General features: G+C 41.7%; 1 protein-coding gene across 11 annotated transcripts in view; it reads right to left on the bottom strand.

The window, feature by feature from the left end:
• The window catches only part of LOC144245902 (uncharacterized), a 35,036-nt gene that overhangs the window by 6,951 nt on the left and 3,240 nt on the right, over positions 1 to 24,845 (bottom strand). For 7 of the 11 annotated variants that reach the window (XR_014950258.1, XR_014950262.1, XR_014950261.1 and 4 more), the window contains exons 3-9: positions 21,570 to 21,695; positions 17,168 to 17,290; positions 16,769 to 16,935; positions 14,958 to 15,059; positions 12,673 to 14,422; positions 9,688 to 9,810; positions 8,090 to 8,270 (exon numbers count right to left, since the gene is read on the bottom strand). Coding sequence is in view for 5 of the 11 variants with exons in the window: in XM_085562240.1 (XP_085418366.1) it covers positions 8,090 to 8,270; positions 9,688 to 9,810; positions 12,673 to 14,422; positions 14,958 to 15,059; positions 16,769 to 16,914 (2,302 nt within the window). In the remaining 6 variants the exon portion in view is untranslated. Of the gene's footprint in view, positions 1 to 552; positions 5,365 to 8,089; positions 8,271 to 9,687; positions 9,811 to 12,672; positions 14,423 to 14,957; positions 15,060 to 16,768; positions 16,936 to 17,167; positions 17,291 to 21,569; positions 21,696 to 24,845 lie in introns of those variants that run through there. The other 4 variants (XM_085562228.1, XM_085562225.1, XM_085562232.1 and 1 more) reach the window with 1 other exon arrangement.

Raw genomic sequence — 24,845 nt, 5'->3', positions numbered from 1 at the left:
AAAAAGAAGCAGGGAAAAAAAGGAAAAAATGAAAAAAGGAAAGAAAGAAAAGAAAAAAAAGAAAAAAAAAGAAAAAAGAAAAAAAGAAAAAAGGAGAAAAGAAAAAAGGAGAAAAGAGAAAAGAGAAAAGAGAAAAGAGAAAAGAGAAAAGAGAAAAGAGAAAAGAGAAAAGAGAAAAGAGAAAAGAGAAAAGAGAAAAGAGAAAAGAGAAAAGAGAAAAGAGAAAAGAGAAAAGAGAGAAAAGAGAAAAAAGAGGGAAAAGAGAAAAGAGGGAAAAGAGAAAAGAGGGAAAAGAGAAAAGAGAAAAGAGGGAAAAGAGAAAAGAGGGAAAAGAGGGAAAAGAGAAAAGAGAAAAGAGAAAAAAAGGAAAAAAGGAAAAAAAGGAAAAGAAGGAAAAAGGAAAAAAAGGAAAAAAGGAAAAAAGGGGGAAAAGGGAAAAAAAGGAAAAAAATTTAAAAAAGGAAAAAGGGAAAAAAAGAAAAAAAGGAGAAAAAAGGAAAAAAAAGGGGGAAAAAAGGAAAAAAAAAGGGAAAAAAAAGAAAAAAGGAAAAAAAAAAAGGAGAAAAAAAGGAAAAAAAAAAGGAAAGAAAAGGAAAAAAAAGGAAAAAAAAGAAGTGCTGGTGACTGCCATGGACAAACTGCACAGGGAATAATAAATCAAGATCTCAGCATGGTTAAGGCTCTATTTCCCTCGAAGCAGAACAGGAGAAAACGAGGTGCAAAAATTCCCAGAAACCCCCAGTTCCTGCAGCAGGCACATTCCTCAGCTTTAGGAGAAATCAAAATTCTCCAGGCTGATTGCAAGAATCCTTCTAAAAGAGGCTGGGAGCTCATCCCTCCAGAGCTTCTTTGTACATGTTCAAGGGGAATTATTGACTTTGTGTTTAATGAGTTCCTGATCTCAAGGTAAAGCAACAAAGCCAAATCAAGACAGAAATCTCTTAAAAGCTGTGGCTTCAGTGGAAGCAGGAGCACACTCAGCTCTTCAGCAGCCCAATTATCCAAAAATAAGAATTATAATATATATTCCACAGTCAACTGCCCTCATATTGACTGCTGTGAAGTGCTCCCTGCTCCATCTACAAACAATAAATAATCAATAACTCAAAGTTGTTCCACTTCAACGACTCCATTAGGAAAAATAAATAAATATCTCTGTAGCAGACTGTGGCCATAAAGAATTTAACATTTAGTTTTTAGCACATACTCTACAACAGAAACAAAGCTATAAAGAACACAAGAAATAAAGATAAAAAGAACAAAATCCCCAAATCCCACTGCTTTGGGCTGTGCCACGATGCAGCATTTGTGAAAATTGCAGCTCTCAAACAAAGAATAGGCCCCCCAAAAAAAAAAAAAAAAAAAAAGAAGAAATCATTTCCAAATTTCACACACCCAGGTACAGACAAAAATATTGATAGTGGTGGTAAATTCCAGCAGCAAAATAAAAATATTGAGTTTGGAAAGGATAAAAGTGCAATAGCAGCAGTTTGGGAACTAAATGTCACCCACTCCTGAAAAGGCCACAGCAAGACAAGCAGCATGAACTTAAAAATTTAAATAACCTCCCTGCCTGCTGCTCTAATGGAAATAACAAATTAATACCAATTTCTGAGTTTTAGTTTTATATAAATAGCATCAGAGTAGCTTAACTGCCAGAGGGGCCCTGTGGATAAAGAAAAACAGAGATACAAAATCTATAACCAGAAATACAAATAATAAAGAGTTAAAAATAAAGTTAAAAAAAAAAAAAAAAGGTCTTCCCTGCTGTTGTCCTCCCTTCTGGGAATTAATAAGGTTGAATAATCAAAAACCTTCAGTTATTTACACAGAATACAGAAATAATTGTAATTCTTAAGTCTACATTGTACTGGACTATAAATTTGGGATTTTAAAGCATTAAAGTTTCACTACCAACTATCAAAAAGTACCCTGATAATAATCCTGACTCAGAAAGGGACAACTGAGTATTCAATTTATTTAAAGTGGAGCAATCCAGTGTCCCTGCCACCAGGACTGCTCACAACTCTGCCACCTTCTTCAGCCCACCCCAAAAATTCAAAAAGCATAAATCAAAACAGGGGAAAAAACCCAAACAATAAAATCTCAAGAAAGCTGAGTGGAGGGGTGGAGGTGGAAGAAAAGGGAATAAACTGAATTTTTTACCTGATAGCTTCTCAAAACAGGGAGGGAAGGGGGAATTTTGTTTTCTCTCCATAACATCAAACCTAACTCCAAACCAAAACCACCTCTTTGGCTTAAGTGTGACCCAAAACCTCAATTCTGCTTTCCCTGAAGTCAGTAAAATGTGAATACAAGCATTACACTTGTGCTTATTCACACCAAAAATTCAGTGCAAGACTTGCAGAATTTGTACCTTGCTGCCAAATTGAACACGAGGCAGTGAAAATTATGTTCTGACAGAGCTGCTGCAACTCCAGGTGTTGTTTTATAAAATAAAGTGGGGTTTTTCCCTTTAAAATGCAAAAGGTTTTGTAATAAAACAACAGAAGTGGGGCATTCTGAAATTAGGAATTGAAGACAACTCATTCTAGGTGTGATGCAGTTCCATAATCACAAACTCGTTTAAAGAAAAGGGCACTAAAAAAAAAAAAAGATTAAAACTTATTTTTGTCAAGAAAAACTTGTTTTTGCTTGAAGACCTGGAGTTTTTGTGAAGCAAACTGAGCGAGGCCAAGTGGAACAGGAGCATTTGCAGGACCTGACCCTGGCACATGATCCAGGGGGACATCCCAGAGGCACAGAGCTCCTCAAGGAACCCAAACCTCATCAGCTCTGAGTGCAATTAGTGTAATTAACAACTGTGTGCCGATTGCAATCACGTGTAACCCTTTAAAACGCATTCCTAAACTGGAATTGGAACCAGAAGTGACCACACGGCTTCTTAACACTCTGGAAAAATGAGATTGTTAAAGGCACGTTAATGATGAACTAATTAAGAGCATTAATTAACACGTGAGCAGTACAATATGAACCAATCATACCCTAAACATTCACCACTACAAAACAACCCTGGCTGTGTAAACAGAAAAAAACTCAAGATCCAGACTCTCAAATCCTGATTTTCTGCCAGCACAGCAATGATAAATTAATTTTAATTTGGCTAATTAAACCCCCAAATCACCCACGAACTGAAATCCTGCAAACTCCACTTTTAAGCTGTAGAGCACAATCAGTTTCACAAATGCAGATTGAACCTTCTGGAATTAGTTTGTGCAAATAAATTCCATGTACACAGAGAGAAAACACACTAAAATAACTCTGGTGCTTGTTTTTTAGGCTAAGGTTTGAAATAATCTTTTACGTGGAATTTCATGTGTAATTAATAATTTTGGAATTTTATGTGGAATTAATAATTTTTAAGTGGAATTCACTTTCTTTAGGGGGAAAAACCATAATTTTGCTATAGTAATTATCTGATTTCTATCTACTTTTGCTTTTAAATTTTACTCAGTGGATTACAATGAGGCCTGGGTAAATTTCAGCTACAAATTCTCACGCCTCAGTGGAGTTAAGGATGGCACAACTGAGACAAAATCTGCTCTAGAAACATCCACGGATCCACAACTACACAACTGCATTTGGAACAATTTTGCAAGTACAAATATATATGTGAACAGCTCTATAATTACCCACAAAAATGTCAAGTTTGACACTAAAGACCACACGATACAAAAATCTTCATTTTTGTCCTTCCAGTTTTGCTTAAATCCCCAACTAAATTCACTTCTAACCCAAGAACTGCTCTCCAAAGCTGTTCATTAATATTCTGATACTCAAGAACCTTAATTATTAGTACATGTTAGGAGATTGTGGAACAGCAATACAGTTGTTAAAGCATTAAAATATTCCTAAATGCCCTAAGGTCACACCTTGAATTAATTATTCTTTACTAGTTTTCACCCTGAACAACCACACTGATTGTCTAAGCCACACAATGGAGACTAATTAAAAGCAATTAAATATATTAAACCTTCCACACCAAAAAAATAATCCGTGAAAGAGCTTTGGTAACCTAGTAAATAATTAGCTTTGTGTAAATATTTTGCAAACATCCCTTTCCCAAAGAATTCCTATATACCACATGTATATTTGTATAATAATATACAGAGTTCCTGAGTAAATCATTAAATATGAATATTTGGAAGATTTGGCAAAATATTTAACTTCATATTACTAAAATAGATTTTTCAATAAACATTCAATGAAGACATTAAAATAAATATGCAATGTGTCTGAAAAAAAAATTATAGTACCGTGAACATATATTAATAACAAATAATAGTTTTTTTTAATTAAGTGCATACTATGGTATATTGTTACTGGTTTTAAACCCACTGAAGAATCAATACATCTAATTTCTAATCCTGAGAAAGTTTTCTGACACCTGTTAACGTGCACTTCCACGCAGCTCACACTGCAAAGCTACAAAAATCCACTTTTTTTAGTGGAAAATACAAAGTGGACAATTCTGTGGAAAAGCTCAGCTCACACTGGCTGTGCTGGAAACTGAACTGGCAGCACAAAACTCTCTCAAAATCAGCACTGAACACTGATTATTCCTGTCAGACAGAGACAACTTGTCCCAAAAAAACACCACCACAGCAGCGTGGATTGCTCCCACACAGTGATGGGGTGCAAACCACTCAGTGATCACTTTGGCTCTGAAGAGAACTACACATGGTGCAAAAAATAAAAATAAAACAAACCCTGAAGGACTGTCGAGTACCTTCAAATATCCTAAATGGTCTCAATAACTGAAAAAAAAAGAGAATTAAGTTCTAGCAGACTCTGGTTGCTCAGGTCCTGGTGGACTCAGAGCTTTGGGTAAGCACAGGAGGGAAGCTCAGCCCTTGTTCAGCTCCTCTGGACATTAAAATTCTCAGCAGCAACGCTGAAACTGCAGCAACATCACCACAAGCCGAGTCCCACCACACCAGAATCACAGTGCCACAACTGCAGCGCTGACCAGGCACCTTAATTAACCCTTTTTTTTTAATTAACCTCTTCCTGCCATCCCATGAAATCCACCTCTCGCAGTGCTGGGCAGGACCTGAGCCCTTCCCTCCCCATCCTCGGCTTTCCGTTTTATTATCGGCGATTATTCCAAAATCTTCCTCGCTTCCTCAGCTTTGTCACTTCCTCTGCTTTCCTGCTCCACGCTGCTTTTCCCCTGGCTGCTTGTGCTTGAGGAGCAAAGCCGTTGCAGGAGGAGGTGCTGATTTTGGGGTGCGGCAGGCGGGGATTTTGGCAGAGCCAGCTGCAGTGCGCACCAGAGCGCGGTGCGCGCCCGGCGCGTGGCACCAGCCAGGGCTCGCAGGGCAGCTGCCAGGGCCAGCACACCTGCAACAACAGCAAAAAACACATCACTGCGTGACAAATGAATACTTCTCCGGCCAAATTTAAGATGAAAAGATAAAATATTTATTTGCAATTAAATTCTATCTAGCCAGCCACAAGGAAAGAACAGAGCCGAGCCTGGGGCCGGCACTGGGTGTGCAACACAGAGTCAGCCTCAGCAGAGGTTTTCCTCTGTGCCCACACACCTCCATCCTGGCACAAGCAGTTTTTATAGGGAAAAATCCATCTGAGGCCAAGATTTCAGCAATTCTTCTATTCAGAGTCTATATGTTAATAAGATTTTCTTTGTTGGTGATGAGGGAGAACAATTCAGTGTCTGGAGTTGTTGAATCCCTCGATGAAATTTATGGGAACCTGCATTCACATGGATCTGCCCGAGGATTTCCATGAGATCCATCTCGGGTCGTTCACGCAATGATCAGTGCCCCGTGTCCCATCCCTGGCCAGCCACATCCTTTTACCTGTAAATCAGTTTTTAATATACACCAGGTTTTGCCTGCAAGGGTTGAGGGGACTCCTAATACAAACGTGTCTACTCTAACAAATATTCAATATCACATGTATCATATTAGAAATGGCACAAAATTTATCTATTATACATAACTGCACAAGCCTGGAAACGTTACTGACAGGTTTTGATTTCTCTTTCTGCCTCTGTCAGGGTTGGGATTGAAGGCACTCAGGACCATAGTTTGCATTTAGAATTAGATGTTCATTATTTCTTATCAATGTTACAGTCTCACAGCAGTGAGTTCTGCAGTCCTTCATTAACAAGGCACAAAATGGCTAACTAGCTCTGGTTACAAGGTCTTTTAAAGGCTAAACTGTCTAATTAAGAAATGACACCTCAATTATTTTCACTTTTAACCCAATAAGTGATCTCTCAAAGTCTGCAATGCAGACTTTTATATCCAATTACAAAACATCACCCAAACCCAAGGAGAAGAAGGTGAAGAAGAAGGAGCAGCCTCCACCCTAAACCTCCATCTTACTTTATATCCATTCTGTATTCTAAACCCTCAAAGTCTGAGTTTCCCAGCCTGTGATATCACACACTTCTATCCAAACTCCACCCCCACAATCCCAGTTCTGTGATTCCATTTTGGAAGCTTCTCCACGGCCTCAGATCAATGCAGTGTTCTCCTGGGGGTCAGTGCCTGGCAGCACAGAAAATCTGAAATTCTCAGCAGCCAGAACTCCAATACATTATTAAAAAAAAAATTTAATTGGATAAATTTGTTCAACTCACAGCTCCGAGCAAGCTGTGCTCAAGGAGCAGCTGAGCTGCACCAGTAACGACAGCTGCAACCTCTCACATGAATTGTCAGTGGAAAAAGGATCCAAAATGCTGCAAAAGGCTCAAAATGCTGGTGGATACTGGGCAAACTGGTCTGCTGAGGCTGCAGGCAGTTTTTTGATTTTGCAGGAAGAAGGGAACATTTGTTTTTGGATGGGTGAGTAAAGGCACAAAGATCTGGTCAAATACACAAATGAAATCTTAAAGCAGCTCCACAGGGGATTCGTTTGCAACTACAAATCCTGCAAGGCCAGGAATTGCAAACCTGCCCATTTCCAACCAAAACTGCAACTTTGCAGACAGAAATGTTGATGAAATCTGGGACTAAGTGGACCAAGCTGCTCCTACACTCCTCTGGGAATTCAGGAGGGGAGGGGGTCTCACCAAAACCTGAGACTCAGCAGGAGGGACCAGGACCTGCTGAAGCCATAACTCATTGTAACAGATGACAGAGCTGTTATTTACAGTATTGGCAATATTTAGATGCTGTATTGGCAATATTTGGATGGTGTATTGGCATTAAATCTAACCATAATCATCCACTTAAAATCTGTGTCCTACTTCTCCTGCCTAGCCAAGAACCTTCCTTATACTGCTCCTGACTCACACTTGGAGTTAAAGTCACATCAAAGATTTGCAAGTTATTTTAAAAGCCAAATTGCAGATAGATCTCTTGTTTTAAGGGCATGACATTTTAGATTAATTTTATATTTTAATTTTTGACACCTGAATTGCAAAAGCAAAATATTTTGCTTATCTTTCCCTCACAAGAAGAGCTATTCCACAGCCAAAGGAACTTCACTGTCCACTTCAGCACTAAGGAGTGAATTCCTCTTTTGTTCTGAGACACAGATAGTTTCTGAAGAAAAAAAAATATGATCTTTAACCCCAAACCATAAATTGCCACATTTACTGCTGCTCCAGGTTATTCTGGCTTTACTTCAACAGAATCTGGGGAACGTGGAATGTCATTCCTGGTGGGTTTGTGAGTTAGGTAAGGCAAACAATTGTTTTGCACAACACTGGCAATTTTTTTACTATTTTATAAGCTGAAGAGAAAAAAAAGTTTAGCCATATCAGGAAATAATGAGTGTATTTTAAAAATGGGTGTATTTTTGCTTTTAGGACAACCACTTATGGTTATATAATGTCACTGAGGAGCTCTTACAGTTGCCTCCTAGTCAAGAGGAAAAACCAGCAATTTTTTAAAATAATAACAGCAAAACAAAATACATAAACCAAACAAACCCAATTTAAAGTCTTAAAAAGCAACAAGAGTCTATTTGCAAACTTCCTTTCGCTGAAGCGACAGCAATTGCTGCATATTCCAAATTTACATTTTTAAGAGGAACACACTCACAATTAAACTCCCAAAAAAGCTCTGAGGGCTGCAGGAAGGGGCAGCATTACCTTTCTCGTTGCTGTAGCGTGGCCCCCCGTGGCTCTGGGGGTTGGCAGCATTCCCAATCGCATCGTTCCGCCGTGCCTGGGCCACCTGGATGGCTTCCAGGTGGAGCTCCAAGGCCCTGGAGATGTTCCTGTGTAGGGGAGCACCACAGAGCCTCTCCATGCTTCGTATCAGTGCGAGCACCTGGCAGAAAATTCAAGTTATTGTTTCATGTCCTTGCTTGCTGTACCACTGCAACGTTTCTACTCGTACACTTTGCAGCTGCAGGGAGCTCTGAGTTCTCTGCTCTGTTTCTGGGGCCTCACAGCTTTATGAAAGTCTTCTTACCTTTGCTACTTCCCACAATCCTCCCTCTCCCCCAAATTTAGTAAATACCCTCACAAAGATCAAATAGCAACAGCACATCCCTTCATTATACAGAAACTTCTCAACATATAAAAGAAAAGATGTACTGTTCCAGTGGGGAGAAAAACTAGAATCACAGAATAGTGAGGTTGGAAGAGACCTCTAAGATCATCAAGTCCAACCCATGCCCTAACACAACTAGACCACAGCACCGAGTGCCAAGTCCAGTCTTTTTTTAAACATGTCCAGAGATGGTGATTCAGATGGTGAAGCAGATCTTTAATAGAGACCACGTCCAAAGTCACCATTCTAAAGCTACCACAAAAAAATTAATAACCCTATTTAAAATAATCAATAACCTTTATCAAAGAAAAACCTAAGTACCCTTGAAAATGTAGTAAAAGAACAATTATAAAAAAAATCACATCGCATCCACAAATAGCCTTGTATTCATCATCCACAAAAAGACTTCTACCTCCTAAAGATTACTTCATAACCTAAAGAAAATCAATAAAGCAATCAAAAACATGACACCCCTCCAACCTAGACTTCCCTCTCTACCAATAATTCCAAGTAGCTAACCCCTTATTATCATCAATTTAAAATGATACCATACCACTCCATCCAAAAAAAAAAAAAAAAATCTGTTGCTCTGATTCTTAGGATTTTCTAAAGCCTTTTGAGTTTACATTCTGTTAGAGAACTTTCTCATACAACTTTCTGTAAACAACCTATTGTTTTGCATTCCTCCATAGAGGTGGAGACAACCTATTGTTTTGCATTCCTCCATAGAGGTGGAGACAACCTATTGTTTTGCATTCCTCCACAGAGGTGGAGACAACCTATTGTTTTGCATTCCTCCACAGAGGTGGAGACAACCTATTGTTTTGCATTCCTCCACAGAGGTGGAGACAACCTATTGTTTTGCATTCCTCCATAGAGGCGGAGAAATTTGATGGACTGGTAGTTTGTCCAATGTCATTGGAGAGGTGGCACATCCACTCTCCAATCCACTGTCACCTTTGGAAAAGTATAAATGCTGGAGTCAGAAAATAAAGTTCCTCTTTTTCACCTTTGCAATAGCAAAGCGCGTCGCGCTTTCACGTGTCCTGTGGCGACAAAAACCCACCCCAAAGTTCACCTCTTGAGTTCCAGCTACCCACGAGAACCACGAGAAAGCAGCAAACCCCGCTGAGGAGCGAGGAACAGCCAGACAAACCCCGGAGGAGTGCAGAGCTGCAGCCCCGCGGCGTACCCGGGCGCGCTGCCGGCGCTGGTCGGCGATCAGGCGATCCACGCAGGCCGGGCGCGCGGGGAGCCGCCGCGCGGGGCTGGAGACGCGCTGCCCCGGGAAGCGCCCGGCGAGGTCAGCCTCAGCCTGTGGGGAAAACAGCTCGTCAGGGAGGTGGCTGAAATCAGTGCGGCCCCAGCACTGGCGCTGTTGGGAATTTTCAGGTGGGTCGGGAGTGAGCGTTGGCAGAAAAACATTCCCCAGTACCGCCGGATCCCAGAATGGTTTGGGTTGGAAGGTGTGGGTCTCAGATTCAGTCAAAGAGAGAAACGGAGAGTTTCTAGCCAGGCAGAACCCTGGGAAAGACCTGGAGAAGAATGTAAATAATTCTTTATCTCTCTTGTTGTTCACATTGTTTATAGTTAAATTCTATCACTGTACACCAATGCTGTGCGTTGTTTTCACTTCAGGACCAATGGATTTAGTCCTCATGAAGCTCTGTATACAAGAGCAGTGTATTTTGAATAAAATTGGAGTTTTACTCTCACAACCTTCTGAGTCAGAGTCTCTTCATTCCCATCCTGCCTCGACAGTGACAGGAAGGGACCTCAAAGCTCATTTTATTCCATCCCCTGCCATGAACACCTTCCACCAACCCAGGTTGCTCCAAGCCCCAGTGTCCAGCCTGGCTTTGGGCACTGCCAGGGATCCAGGGGCAGCAACAGCTGCTCTGGGCACCCTGTGCCAGGGCCTGCCCACCCTCACAGGGAACAAATGCTTCCTTTTTCTGTGAGGAAAAAGCTAAATCTCTGCTGGTTTAATCCCAAACTGCCTGGACATGGATTTGCAACAGTATGATTTTGGTTGGGAAAGGACCTGGAACTTCCAGGGTGCTCCAAGCCCCATCCAACCTGGCCCTGGACACTTCCAGGGATCCAGGGGCAGCCACAGCTTCTCAGGGCATCCTGTGCCAGGGTCCCACCACCCTCACAGCAAAAATTTCTTCCCAAATCTAACCTAACCCTGCCCTCTTTTGGTTTGAAGTCATTCCCCTTGACCTACCACTACATGCCCTTGTCAAATGTCCCTCTCCAGCTTCCTTGCAGGAATATTTCTCTAATTCAGCTCTCAGCTTCCTTGCAGGAATATTTCTCTAATTCAGCTCTCTCTCAGAGTTCAAGACCTCTCACTGCTTCTCTCCAGTGTCACACATTATGATTATTTAAAAAAAGAACCAGGTGATAGCAGCAGCATAAATCACATCTCAAGTTCATCTTTAACACAACAGCCAAACTTCCACTGAGAAAGAGTGGCTTAGCCAGGGTCTAACACAGACAGTGACTCAACACCACAAACCTATTTCTGGGTAGGAAATTCTTACACTTGAGTAGAAAAGACACAGCTAGCAGTAGATTCCTTCTCTCATTCCTCCTCCAGGGTACCATGGATGTAGAAGAGAGGGGTCAGGAGCTGCACTGCAGTTCAAGGCAAGGCTAAGTCCACATTCACACTGTGCACATTTGTACTGAAAGCATGCGGTGAAGTCCTTCTCTTTTTGCTTTACTTCCACATTATTAAGTCCCTGCCCTGGCCTAACATGGATTACAAGAGCTGGCTCCACCTCTGCTCATCATCCGAGAAGCCTGAAAGTCTTCCAGAAAATAAAAATGGATGGAGAAAAGGTCATGGATTCATATAAAGACACTAGGTAATTAATTGCAGTTAATAAGCAATTAACTAAACTATGTGTACATTTAATACTGCAGACAAATCCTAATTTGTGGAAATGCTTTAAACGTGAGATCCCTGGAAAAGTGGGGTTTATGAAAGGAGACAGGTAAGCTGTGACCCCAAAGCAGGCTTCAGAGAGCTGAGAGGGCTGAGTGATTAGACAAGGTAAAGAGAATTAAATCAAATCCCAGGGGGAATTCCTCTCTCCTTGCAGCCATCCCCTCCTGAAGAATGTGGTTTGGCTGCAGGAATGGGAGCCAGGCTATGGCTTGGAGGACTGAGAGCAGTTTCTATTCTGTAACCATAAAACACCCTGAGAAACGCAGAGCAGCTCACTGGGATAAAACTGGAACACTTGGAATGGACCAGAGCAAGGGGACAATTAAGACCCATTGATTAATGAGGACAAACAACCCTCCTTTCATGATGAAATAAAAAGTAGGAGACAAAAACTATGACTAGGTCTTTGCAAATGAGTTAAGTGTCCCTAATCCTGCCTGAGAAGAGGAAACAAACACTGGAGCAAGAATCATCCCTTTCTCACTTCCAAAGCATTCCTGGAAGGCCAGGCAGGCAGAGAGAAATCTTGTTTAAAGGCATCCATGAGAGAACAACACAGGCACCTCCATTCACAATTCCAAAGGTCCATTAGCAAGGCCCCACAGCTGATGATGGGAAGAAAAAGGTGTTTTCCAGGTCTACTTTGCTCACACACCTTTATCCAGAGACCAGGAGGCTTCTCCCATGTGGAAGTCACCAAGTACCCAGTGCATAATTAGAACCAGGAATTATGGGCAATTTATTTTCTGAGACCTATTCAGGGATGTGACTCCTCTTGGGAAAGCTCTTCCTGCTTCTTTAGAGCACAGAGCTTTCATTCCCAAGTGCAATACCCTCATTATCAGTGTGATAATGCCAACAATTCTGGGAGCGAGTCTGAAGCAGGAAAGTAACTGCAGTGAGAAGAGCAAAAACTGAAATTTTCTTTGGGAGCATGAAAAATATTGTAGGTCTTCTCTACAGACACACAGAGGGTGCCCACGATTAGTTGCTTCATTTTCTTTTTTACTACAGCCAGACATTTATTACAAGAAAAAAAAAAACAGAAGAGGAGAAAGCTGTGACTAGAAAAACCCAACCCAAACCAAAAAAACATCCCAAAGCAACAAAAAGAAATACTAAAAATACCCCAACAAACCAAAGAAGAAACACCATAAAAACTTTCTCTCTTAAAACCAGCCAAGTCTTTATCAGGAATCATCACCAGTTGTGTTTTACCTTCTCCCTCTCCTTCTCCAAGGCTCCCCACTGCTCGTAGCACTCCTCCAGCCGGATGCTGAGCTCGCTGGAGGGGCCACTGCGGCTCCTGGGGGGTCTGCACTTGTTAAATGGGGCTGGAAAGGCAAAGCAGGGCGCAGGGATTTCTCCAGGAAGGAGATCACTCATGAAAGGACCCAAGGGCTTGAAGTCGTCACAGTGAAAACGATCAGCAAGGTCCGGGCATGGAAACGGCGGCGGAGGGAAATGGAAAGGATTTGCTGATGAAAACAGATGGTGATTGAATGGAGGGAAGCTGGGATTTTGCTTAAAATCAGGCACGAAGGGGAAAGAAGGAAGAGGAGTGATGAGATCTGAGGAGCTGCCACCGCTCTGCTCGCGCTGTGTCGGGAACACGTCAAAGGGCTGGTGGCTCGGGGCCCTGGATCCCAAACGAGGGCTCCAATTCCTTCTGCCTCTTCTGTTTTCTTTACTGCCACTCTCCTGGCTCTGCCTTTTTGGGAACCTCTGGCATTTCTCAGCGGGGTCTTCTCCTGCAGCTTTCTGCTGCACGAGCCAGTCGGGTGAAAAACGAGCAGGGAATTTGTGGCGCTGCCCCTCCTTTGTCACCCCAGCATCCTCCTGGGATCTTCTCATCTGCTTCTGGCTCTCCGAGATGAAATGAGGAACCCCCAAGTGACTGGAAACTTCATTTGATGTTTGGAGCCTCCCATCTTTCCTGGCAGGGAGGGCAGGGAGGAGCTGGGAGTAGTAGGGGGGCTGTGTGAAAGGCTGGTGGGTGGGAGAGCCCCCAGACATGCTGGAAACCCCTGATGAGGACTGGGGGCTCGTTGCCATTTGTTTTCCACATGGAATTTCAGATGCAGCTGCCAGACTGTTCCCATCCAGCCATGCACACCCCTGGTACGAAGAGTAATTTCCATTTTGCACAGATAAATCACATTCAGCTGCTTGAGGAGAGCTTCCCTTAGGTGCCATATTCACTTTACACTCATCATTATTATTATTATTAAAAGCATCCCCTAAAGTAAAGCCACAATGGCCATTCTGCACATGGCTTTCCTGGGGTTTTCTGCCTGCTCCTCCAGAAAAAGTATTTTCCTTAGGGGGTGGATTGGAAAAATGAAGGGATGGCTGGACAGGTGACTGCAGTTTGTGGGCAGCTGGGAAGTTCTCATATCTCTTAGAGAACATGTGGCTGTCCTGGGGTACCTTATCCCAAGAGTTATCACCAGGCTGATTGGAAAGATCAGGGAAATACTGAGTTTGTCCTCGAGCATAATTTTTCACAGCTTTTCCTCTTCTCCAAAACTCCTTCTCAACGCTGGGGCTCTCTTTCATCCTGCTCTGAGGAGAAAAAGGCTGAAAATTGGACCCACATTTTTCGTGGCCTCCATTTAACCTCCCATGGTCGTAAGTGCACAAATGCTGGTTCCAGCTCCCATTTGGGAAGGAAAAGCCTTCCTGGGGAGCTGTGGCTTGCAAAGGGGAATTTTCAGGGTTCCTCGGGGCATTGCTGGGGTGAGCACAGGGAGAGAGCCACGACTCGAGGAGCTGCAGGTCTCCCAAGCCTCTGTGCAGCATCTCCAGCTCGGGAGGCTCCTGCAGGGGTTCCTGATGGCAGCTGGAGCCCAGCAGGTTGGGAAAATCCTTGTTTTGGACACAGTGCTGAGCTGGCAGCCCTGGGAACTCCCCGGTGCTGCCCAGATCAGGTGCCCACACAGGGGGAAAGAATCTTGCTGGAGAATTCCTGTAACAGAGCGAAACCAACCATTTGTCAGCATCTAAAACCTTTCTTACTTTAAAATAATTCACAAGCATCATGGTAATTCCCCAGAGTTACATTATTGACCAACCATGCACAGCTCTCCTCAAAAACAGGAGGAATATTCCCACTGCCACTGAGCAAGAGCTCTGTGAAATCTCATCGCCCACACTCTTTATTCTGCACCTTCAGAAATGCAGAGTTTATTTGGATTTGTTAAATATCTCAGATTCCACTGTATTCAGTCAACTCCCTACTGGTTAAAATTATTATCTTTTTTTTTTCCCTCCTCAAATGCTGTAAAGCTGATGGAAAATTTTTTAAAATTTCCATTTTTAACAATTCAGTATTGTTTTTTTTTTTTAGTAACAAATGAAGTAAAGACACTTCCACATTTTAAGGGGATTTAAAAGGCTGCCATTACTCAACTTCGAAATAATTAAAAATGTGTATCATATCTGTGTGACAATGGGCATAAAAGCCAGCACAGAAATTAGAAGAACCCTCAGAACAAACTTACCAATCTGTAGCTGCTTCTGGCTTGGTTGGCTCCTCTAAAATGCTCGACACCAACCCAAACACATCAGGGCCATTGCCAGTGTAAGAAAGATTTATTGGTGCCCTGAAGAAAATAAAAAAACCAAAACAGAGTAAAAGTTTTAAATAAGTCTTTTTCCTAAAGAAAAGAGACAAAAAGAAGATCAAACCTTTATTTTAGCCGCATTTTTTAGTTGTTCTGAATTTAATGTATCCTCAGCATCCCTCTACAGAAATCCCTTCCTGCATTTGTGAATTCTAGAGCCCAAATGAAGCAGAATTATCTTCCTTCTTGTTTCACCAGAGATTTTTTAAGCAGCAAAAATTTTCCTCTCTTTCCAAGAAACAAAACTATTTAATGGGCAACACTTGACTGTCTTGTTAGAGCGTAACTAGGATCAATATTCTCACAGGATGGAGCACTCTAATTTCCCTACTGCCAAATAATTCAAAACTTGTTATGTTAATCTCAAAAAAAAATAACATATATGGAAGTTATATATACTTAAATTGAACTGCTTTTTAATCCCCTTTTGGACAGGTCAAAATTTGAATCAATATTTCTGGTGAACACCCAAGGTTTTCAACAATTTGTAAACAAACCCAACTTTTTACTTCAGGTGCACAATTAGATTTTTATGGAGTTGTTTGTAATGACTGCTGCTCTTCCTCACAAGTTAATTATACAGTTCTCCTTCCCTCTATCCTCAGGTTTTGCTCCAGTAAAATTCCCTCCCCACCTCGATTCCTTTCAGCATCTCTGAGATTTCTGGTCCCACCTCACCCAAACCACCTTGGCTGCCACAAAATCGCTCAATGACTTTGCTGATTAACAGAGACCATAAAATGTGGGACAAACTCTTATCAAATTCACCTTTTTAATCTCTTGCCACTGTGAAATCAATGAAAATCACACCCTGCTGGCTTTTCAGACCTCACCCCAGTTTCATTTCTAACTCAGTCCCTGATTTACCCTGTGACTGCTCAGTTTCCTCTCAAAGGGACATGGATTTAATTTGGGATGCACAGAAGTGCAAAGACTCTTGAAAATGTTTTGTGAATGCAGAACTGATATTTGATAATCAGATATTGTCTGTGTCTTGGTCAAATAGCAGGTTTTTTTTCTTGTTTTTTTTTTTTTTTTAGGGAGGAATTTTGAATATCCACAGGCTCAGAATGGGTGTAGACATGGATTAACCCTAATTCCATAACTTTTTGACTTTTTAAAGCCACTTGCAAGAATCCAAAGGCTGCTTTAAGAAAATAATGTATATTTTAATTAGTAAATTGCCACCTCTTGCTTAAAATTAACTCTTACAGCTGACACCAAAGCTGTGTGATCTTTTATTCAAAAACAAACATCACTCTGACACTTCCCACTGAAACCAGCAAAAACATTAAGTCTTTTTTACAATCCATGATCTTATTTAACTGTTACCTTTTTAGCACTTTGAGAGCCAGTGGACTCCACTTTTCACCCCACCTCAGATTTTGTCTTATTAATCAAATGATACAAAAAATTCAGTAAAAGAGAATTTACTCCTCAAAAGCTGCTGTGTCAGTCTCTATCACCCAATTCCCTCCAAAAAAAAAGGCAATATTCTGTCATCATCACTTGGCTTTAGGATGGAAAAAAGAAAACCCCCACACACATTTTCTTCACAACCTCAGTGAGCAAAGAAAACCTGAAAAGCCTGAAACTCTCCCAAAAAAAAAAAAAATCCAGAATTTGTTCTGTAATACAAAAAACCCAGTGAGCCAGAAGCCCCAAGGCCACAGCAGGGGTGCTGATACCTTTGTTTTGGGCACTCCTGGAAGGCAGTTTGGGATCCAAAATCCTCAGCACATCCTGGCCAGTCCCTGCACAGCTGGGACGGCTCCAGGAGCGTGGGGGGACTGGGGACTGCTCCCAGGAATGGGGAGAACAACTGAGTGTCCATGGTTTGCTTCCTGCTATTCACCTGCATGGAACAGAGAAAAAAAAAGGTTTTTAATATTAGATGTTCATCTAGTGAGCAGAAAAGGCAGCGAAGCAAAGCTTTGCTTTTGTTTCCTGAGCTAAATGAATTTTTCAGCAGCGTGTAACGCAGCCACGACAAAAGGATCAAGTCTAAATCATGCTCCCTCCCTTGCCTTAAATCAACCCAAATCTGTCTTCTAAAAATAAATATGCAAATATCAGAGTTGACTTACTGCACAGTAATAGGAATTCTCCACAGGTTTCACATTTTAGGTGCTGGAGTGGCACGGTCACAGCTCAGAACCTCCTGCTCTGCGAGACTGGGAATGCACCTGTCCCAGGCAAACACATCCCCTCTGGAAAACAAGAGCCACCATCCCTGTTACACCCCAAAATCCACCAAAATATTCCAGGGAAGGAGGGAAGGGCACCTGGAAACTCCACAGAGCAAAAGGTGGGTAAAGAAAAGTAACCCAATACTGCTGCAGAAAGGAATATTACAAATAATTTATATTTGTTCCAAGGTTATTTATGCCAAGACAGACTGGAGCAGATGATATTTGAGGCCTCTTCCAACCTGGAATTCTCTGAATTTAATTTACTATTAATCCTTGGCCTACTGAAAGCTGTCACAGGCTTAGATCTCCATTCCTGGGTATTTTCTGAAAAGGTTGTAGAAATATTCTCTAGTCGTGTATGTTCCTACCAAGAGCATGGCAGAACCCTGCAGTAAATGTTTTTAAATAAATAAACTGAGAGTTTATCACCTGCTATAAACTGATTTTGCACATCTAAACCAATCCCTATGAAATAACAGAATCAGAGGCACCAAGACCCCGTGGAGGCCACGCAAATATCCTGTAAAATTCCATATCAGCACTGTCAAGAATTCCATATCACACATATCAAGAATTTAGCATCAAGCCCACAGCAATGCCCAGCCCCTGGTCCTGCCTGGGCCACCAGGAAGCAGCAGGCAAAGAGAAATTCCTGCTCCTTGGCCAGAGGATAAAATACTTGTGCACAGATTAAAAATAGGGTCTGCAGCAAATGGATTGATGTTTTATTTTCAGAGCCATTCATCACTGCTGATGTGAGTTGTGCAGGACAATGTGTCTAAAGCCCAGGAGAAGAGGGACTTAATGTACCCTAGATAAGGCTCGGTGCTTCCAGAACACTGGAGCCTGTCCTTCCACCCAGAAACACACAATTTTCTCTGGGGTTTATATAGGAACCACTAACAAGTTGCAGGAAAAAAAAAAAAAAAAAGGATGGAATCACTCGGAATATCAAAGTTAAAAATCAATTAATTAAATGCTGCCTTTAAAAAAATCAAATTATAACTGCCACAGTCTTCAGTAAGGGTTTTATTTTATTCCCCTGCAAACCCTGTGAAAGCCACTGGTCTTAATAAATTACCTTCAAAAACAACAATAAAAAATTACATCTAAAGTCCAGACAGGCCTTCTGGATTAATATTTGTTTTCATTCCAACAGTGAAGGAACAGACAAAAAAAAACTATTTACCAAAACCATTCACTATTCCCAAAAGTCTCAAGCAGTTCTTTGTATTTAAATTCTCTTCCAAAGTTTATTTTGAGGGGAAATACATGAGCACAACTTCATCAGGAAAATGTTAATATTTCATGTATAAATATATATGGAATTAAATAGCAACAAAGCAATTAGACAGTGATATTGTTGTGGTATCTGTGACAGGAAGAAAGGAGAGATTTAGATCAGACATTGAGAGGAAGTTGTTCCCTGTCAGGGTGGCAGGCACAGACCCCAAGAGAAGCTGTGGCTGCCCCTGGATCCCTGGAAGTGTCCAAGGCCAGGTTGGAGCAGCCTGGGACAGTGGGAGGTGTCCCTGCCATGGCAGGGGGTGGAATGAGATGAGCTTTAAGGTCCCTTCCAACCCAAACCATTCTGGGATTGTATGATTCACTTTTCTCTAGCCCTTGGAAGAATCCTTTAGAAAGTAATTAAATTAAATTAAATTAAACAAAGAGCCCTAAAAAGTCTTTGCTCCCTGCTCCCACTTAAAGTACACAGTTAGCAAAACACAAAATGCTCTTAAAATTCCCTTTGGTGGAATAAATGTCTTTTGATGGAAAGATGGTAAGGAAGGCTTGAAATAATGAACATTAAAAGGCAAATCACCAGTCAGGACAGCATGGAAGGCTGAGATTAATCCTTCATTATGCAGGGAAAGACATTAACTGTTGGAACCCTGAATACTGAGAATTTTGGACTTTCTGTGCTGCCAGGCACTGACCCCAGGAGAACACTGCATTGACCTGAGGCTGTGGAGAAGCTTCCAAAATGGAAGGCAGAACTGGGATTGTGGGGATGGAGTTTGAATAGAAGTGTGTGATATCACAGGCTGGGAAACTCAGAGTTTGAGGGTTTAGAATGCAGGAATAGATATAAAGCAAGATGGAAGTTTTGGGGTGGAGGCTGCTCCTTCTTCTCCTTCTCCATGGCTTTGGGTGGTTTTGTGTAATTGGATAAAAAAGTCCCCATTGCAGGCACGGGTGGTTGGTTATTGGGTTAAAAGTAAAAATAATTCAGGTGTCATTTCTTAATTAATCAGTTGATCCATAAAAGGCCTTGCAGAGAGAGATGGGCTCCATGTTTAGTTTGTCAGAGTGAGGGGCTGCAGAACTCAGGGTTTGTGGGACTGTGACAGAGATGGGAACTGATAAACATCTGAGTCCCAACAAGAAATTCCATCTCACACATTTAATCCCAGCCCTAGCAAAAAAGAAGCAAAAGAATCAACAGACACTCCTGTGTTGCTCCTCATCACTGGAAGGGTTTTGGTCCCAGAGTTGTCCAGCAAAGCCCTGGAAGCAGTTCAAGACTGGAGGCTGCCATTCCGTGATGCCAGGAGCTGCTGGCAGAGCATGGGAAGCCCCTTGGGCAGCCTGGAAGGAGTTTTAAGAATTTTCATGGAGAATCCTAAATTATACCAGGGTTATGAACATCTGGGGGACTGAGACAGAATGATTTGGGTTGGGAATGGACCTGCAACTTCCACCAGACCAGGCTGCTCCAAGCCCCATCCAGTCTGGCCTTGGGCACTTCCAGGGATCCAGGGGCAGCCACAGCTGCTCTGGGAAGCTGTGCCAGGGTCTCACCACCCTTTAGGAAGGATTTCTTCCTCTTTAGAGGTGACAAGAGCTTCTGGCTCATATCAGCTTAAGAATCCTCAGAGAAGATATTTTATAAGCTGAAAAATAACATAATGACAGCTAAACATTGCTTCATTGTACCATCAGAAGAAAATGCTTTCACTGACAGCAAGTCTCACCTGGCAGAGCTGTTGATTTTCCAAAAAAGCATTAAAATTAGCCCAAAGTCTTTTTAGAGCCAGTTATCCTAGAGCTGCAGGATCTCCCTGCTCCAGGGCACTGCAAGAACATTCCTGATAACAGCAACAAACAGCAGCACTGCAGCATTATCACAGCCACACTGAGGGTATTCTGCTCCCATTTCTTGTTTTGTTTCTTGGCAGGATAAAGCAAGCACCAAAAAGCACTGTTTTGGGGCTTTTTAAAGATTTTTAGTAATTCCCACCTATGGATATCTTAATCTGTAGCACACTGGGGCTGCCTGACTCATTCAGGGTGCACTGCCAGGGATTCTCTGAAACCACTGGGCAAAAAAATGAAGTAAAAAAAAAAACAAACAAAATAGAAATCTCTAAATTTCTTTTCTCAGTTTCCCAGGAAATGAACCAGCAGAAGTAAACAGGCAACAAAGATATGAAAAAAAATAAATTCAGGTGAATAAATAGGTCAGTTATTCAGACCTCTTAATAACAGGGAGAAAACCATAAAAATGGCAGATTACTGAAGACTTACCCCTAAATCCTGAACTCACATCATCAAAAAGATTTGCCTCAGCAACAAAAGGAAACGTCCCTTTTCAGCAGCCAAAGAATCAAGAAGCTTTTTTTTTTTCTCTGAGGAAAAGGACCTAAGTCTGCCAGACCCCTCTTAGCTGGGTCAAAATTACCTTAACAAAAGCACCTGGGGGAATAAAGTGTGTGTGGGGGAATAAAGGTAAATAAAATCAATTTAAACGGTGGTGTGGGAATAAATAAATAGAACAAAAAATACTTTTAAAATTATTTGAAAAAATACTAATAAATAATAACAAAAAAACTACTAGGTAAAAAACCTGCTAGCTAAAAAACCTGCTAAAAATGAATAAATCTATGAGGTTTTTGCTCAATATATGGGTTCTGTTGCCCAATTACAATTAAGAATATTGACAGGCTCACAGGCCATTTGTTTATTTTGTTTTAACACAAGCATCTAAATACTCATTTCATACCAAGTGGTGGTTTTTTTTGTTGTTGTTTTTTTTTTTGGTCCATGGTAACTTCCAGCAGTTGTTCTCCAGGACTTTGTGGTGACACAAAGACAAGAAGAGCTTGGGAGGATCTGCTGGATTTCCAGGACCAGAGGATGACTCTGACACAACCAGGGACAGCTGCTCCACCTGGGATGGAACATTCCCTCCAGGTGCTGAGGTTTTTATGCAACGTGGTTGTTCACCACAAAACAAACGCCTCACCCAAGTTTTTATTTCTGCTGCCCTGCAATAACTCGGTTTTGGACTCACCTGTGGCTGGCAATGCCCAGGGTGGCACTTGGACCACGTCCTTGTCATCAGCACCCAGGGTCTCTCCTCTGGAGCCTGCAGCATTGCGTGCAGGCAGGAATCACAGCTCCCAAGGACCAACTTCTCCTGCTCAGAAGCAATTAAAAAAACCCCAAAAAAAGCAGTTACCAGGCCTGTCAAAGCTGTCTTTATACACAAAACTCATTTCTAGCTCCCCCAGTCCAGCCACTCCTATCCCAAGGCCAGATGGGGAAGTCCATCCTGCCAGGGAAGGGTAAGGAGATGGGAAAGTGTGGTAATTCACTTGTAGGGAATTTTGGAAGGAATTGTACCATTGTTGTTGCTTTTAATGAAGGGATGGGACTATTTTTGGGCTAAGAACAATTTATTGCTCAGTTAAACATCAGTCTCAGGCTGTGAGATTTTAGAGGAGCAAGCAGTCAGGCACAGCTCAAAGTAGTCACCAGTTCTTTGTTAAAAGACAATACAGAACTTTATAAACCAATGGACAGTTGCCACAGGGTTTATTTTGGTTTTCTAACGTATCACCTTTACTTATTCTGCTGCACTGTGGATATTTTCATCCCATGGGCTTCTGTCTCACACGCACAAATACACTTCTGTTATAAGTCCTAAACTCTTAATTTAGTCTGTACAACCACATTACTACAGTATAAACACTTCATTATGTTATTAATAGTTTTTCACTTGAGGCATATTTTTACAACTACAGAAACATAAATTTATTATTTTTCTGCCTAATATTTAGTATTGGTTTTGTATTATTTTTCTTTTTAATATTTTAGTATTGTATTTTTACATCAAGCTTCTTCCAAAGTTTGTACAAATCAAATCCTTCAGTGTCTGTAGAAGTTTCTGTTTTTCCAATTCCCACAGAATTTGAGACAGGACATTTGAATTTTTTTTGATGTTGTGGTTTGATTTTTCTTATCTTTTACACAGATAGAAAGGGTGAGTTTGGTTGTTTACTGAATTGTTTAGAAGGTTACAAGACTCTTAGTTACCAAACTTTTAAAGGAGTCATTGACTAATGAAACACTGCTAACAAGGATATTTATGTTTTTAATTTAAATGTGTGAATGCATGAAATGCAAGGAACTCTCAGAACTTTGGGGCTGTAAGCCAAAGCTTAGAATTAAACCCAGGATTTGATCTGAGACTTTGGAAAAGGCTTCCAAACCTAAGAGCTAGAAGTGAGAATGTGGATTTAGAGTTTAAAGCAGAGAGACATTAAGCTAAGTAAAGTCTAGAGTTTTAAAGTTTAAGATATAGAAAAAAATGAAAGTAGTTACACAAGGAGTTTATAACACAATACTGAAAGTTTGTGTATTATAACAGGATTGGCTAAGAAAATTCATACTGTAGCATGGGTCATAAGATGAAATATTTAAAGATTAAATCAAAAACATAAGTATCCTATTGGCAGTGTTTTATTGGTCAATAACTCCTTAAAAGTTCTTGTAACTAAGGGTCTTGTGACCTTCTGAGCCGTGCTGTAATGATGTGAGCTGAGCTCACTCTTCCTGTCTGTGTGGAAGAAAATAAATTGCATATCAAAAACAATTCAGAGGTCCTGTCTCAAATTCCTTCCAAAATTCTCCACAAGGGAGAATTTTGATTTTCCAAAAAAGCATTACTGCAGAGTAAACTGCAGAGTCAGGCACTGGAGCAGGATGGCAGGGAAGGGGAGGAATCCACCATCATCATCATCACTGGTGGAATCACCAGTGCTCAGAAGGAGTCTGAACGTGGCACGTGGGGACAGGGCTGCACTCGACGATCTGAGAGGACTTTTCCAACAATTCCATGTACCCACGAGCACTCCAGGTGGAATGTTCTGATTCCAAAACCCTTCCCTGTGCTCTCTGCACACCCACTTTGACCCGTGACAGCAGAAGGGAGTGCCCAGCTGTGGCCACACGTGTGACACGTGCCAGGACACACCAATGTCCCAGGTGAGAGAATCAATGCCCTGCACAAACCTAAGGCTTCGTTTTCACTGCCACAAAGCTTTGACTGAGGGAAGCTCAGTGCAGCTTTCATGATTAAGATAAATCAGGATAAATTGTGCAGCAGTCACATTATGATAAATTCTCCAAACCTGACAAAGCAGCTGCTCCTGTCCCAAAGGAAGGAGGACGGTGTCAGAGTGTTGGAACCCTGAATACTGAGAATTTTGGGCTTTCTGTGCTGCCAGGCACAGACCCCCAGGAGAACACTGCACTGCCCTGAGGCTGTGGAGAAGCTTCCAAAATGGAATGAGAGAACTGGGATTGTGCGTGTGGAGTTTGAATAGAAGTGTGTGATATCACAGGCTGGGAAACTCAGAGTTTAAGGCTTTAGAATATAGTAATATATATAAAGCAAGATGGAGTTTCAGGGTAGAGGCTGCTCCTTCTTCCCCTTCTTCTCCATGGGTTTGGGTTTTATGTAATTGGATAAAAAATTCCCCATTGCAGGCACAGGTGGTTGGTTATTGGTTTAAAAGTAAAAATAATTCAGGTGTCATTTCTTAATTGGACAGTTGATCCTTAAAAGGCCTTGCAGAGAGAGATGGGGCTCCATTTTTAGTTTGTTGGAGTGAAGGGCTGCAGAACTCAGAGATGAGAACTGATAAACACCTGAGTCCCAACAAGAAATTCCATCTCACACATTTAATCCTAACCGAAACAGAAGCAAAGACTCCACATCCCACTGTGCTTGATGCTCCCCATGCTGATCTGATTTGGCTGATCTGTTGTCCAACCTGGATTTTGCTACCAGAAATGTGATCTCACCACTTCAACCTCTTTATCAGCTGTTTTTCTGTCAAGGCACCCCTCACTATACACATTATTGATCTGGCTAATCATTACCTTTCTAATCAAACCCTTCTATTTGCAGCTTTACAAGTGGATTGCACATCCTGAAGCCCAAACCACAAATCCTTGATCTCTCTAAACAGGAACCACCTGAAAACCTGGGAAACCCCCCAAACTGTTGCAGGTGCTGCATTTGGAATTCACAGCTCACACAAGAGCCCATGTGAAGCTTAAAATTTACACGGGTGCTAAAAACCAGCTCTGAGTGCTGCTCCTGTGCTCCAGCTTCCTTCAGAAAAATGGATTTTCTGTGCTCACCCTCTGTGGCTGCCACCAACAGCTGCTTCGTGCACTAGTGGTGAATAAAAAGGGGATTTCAAACATGACCCAGGTATTTCAGATTTCAGGGGGTAATGGGGAAGGCCTGAAAACTTCCTCCCACATTACAAGTTCC

The sequence above is a fragment of the Lonchura striata genome, chromosome 2 (assembly GCF_050655825.1).
Source record: "Lonchura striata isolate lonStrDom1 chromosome 2, ASM5065582v1, whole genome shotgun sequence".
NCBI lineage: Eukaryota > Metazoa > Chordata > Aves > Passeriformes > Estrildidae > Lonchura > Lonchura striata.
This window is presented reverse-complemented; position numbering and strand designations above follow the sequence as displayed.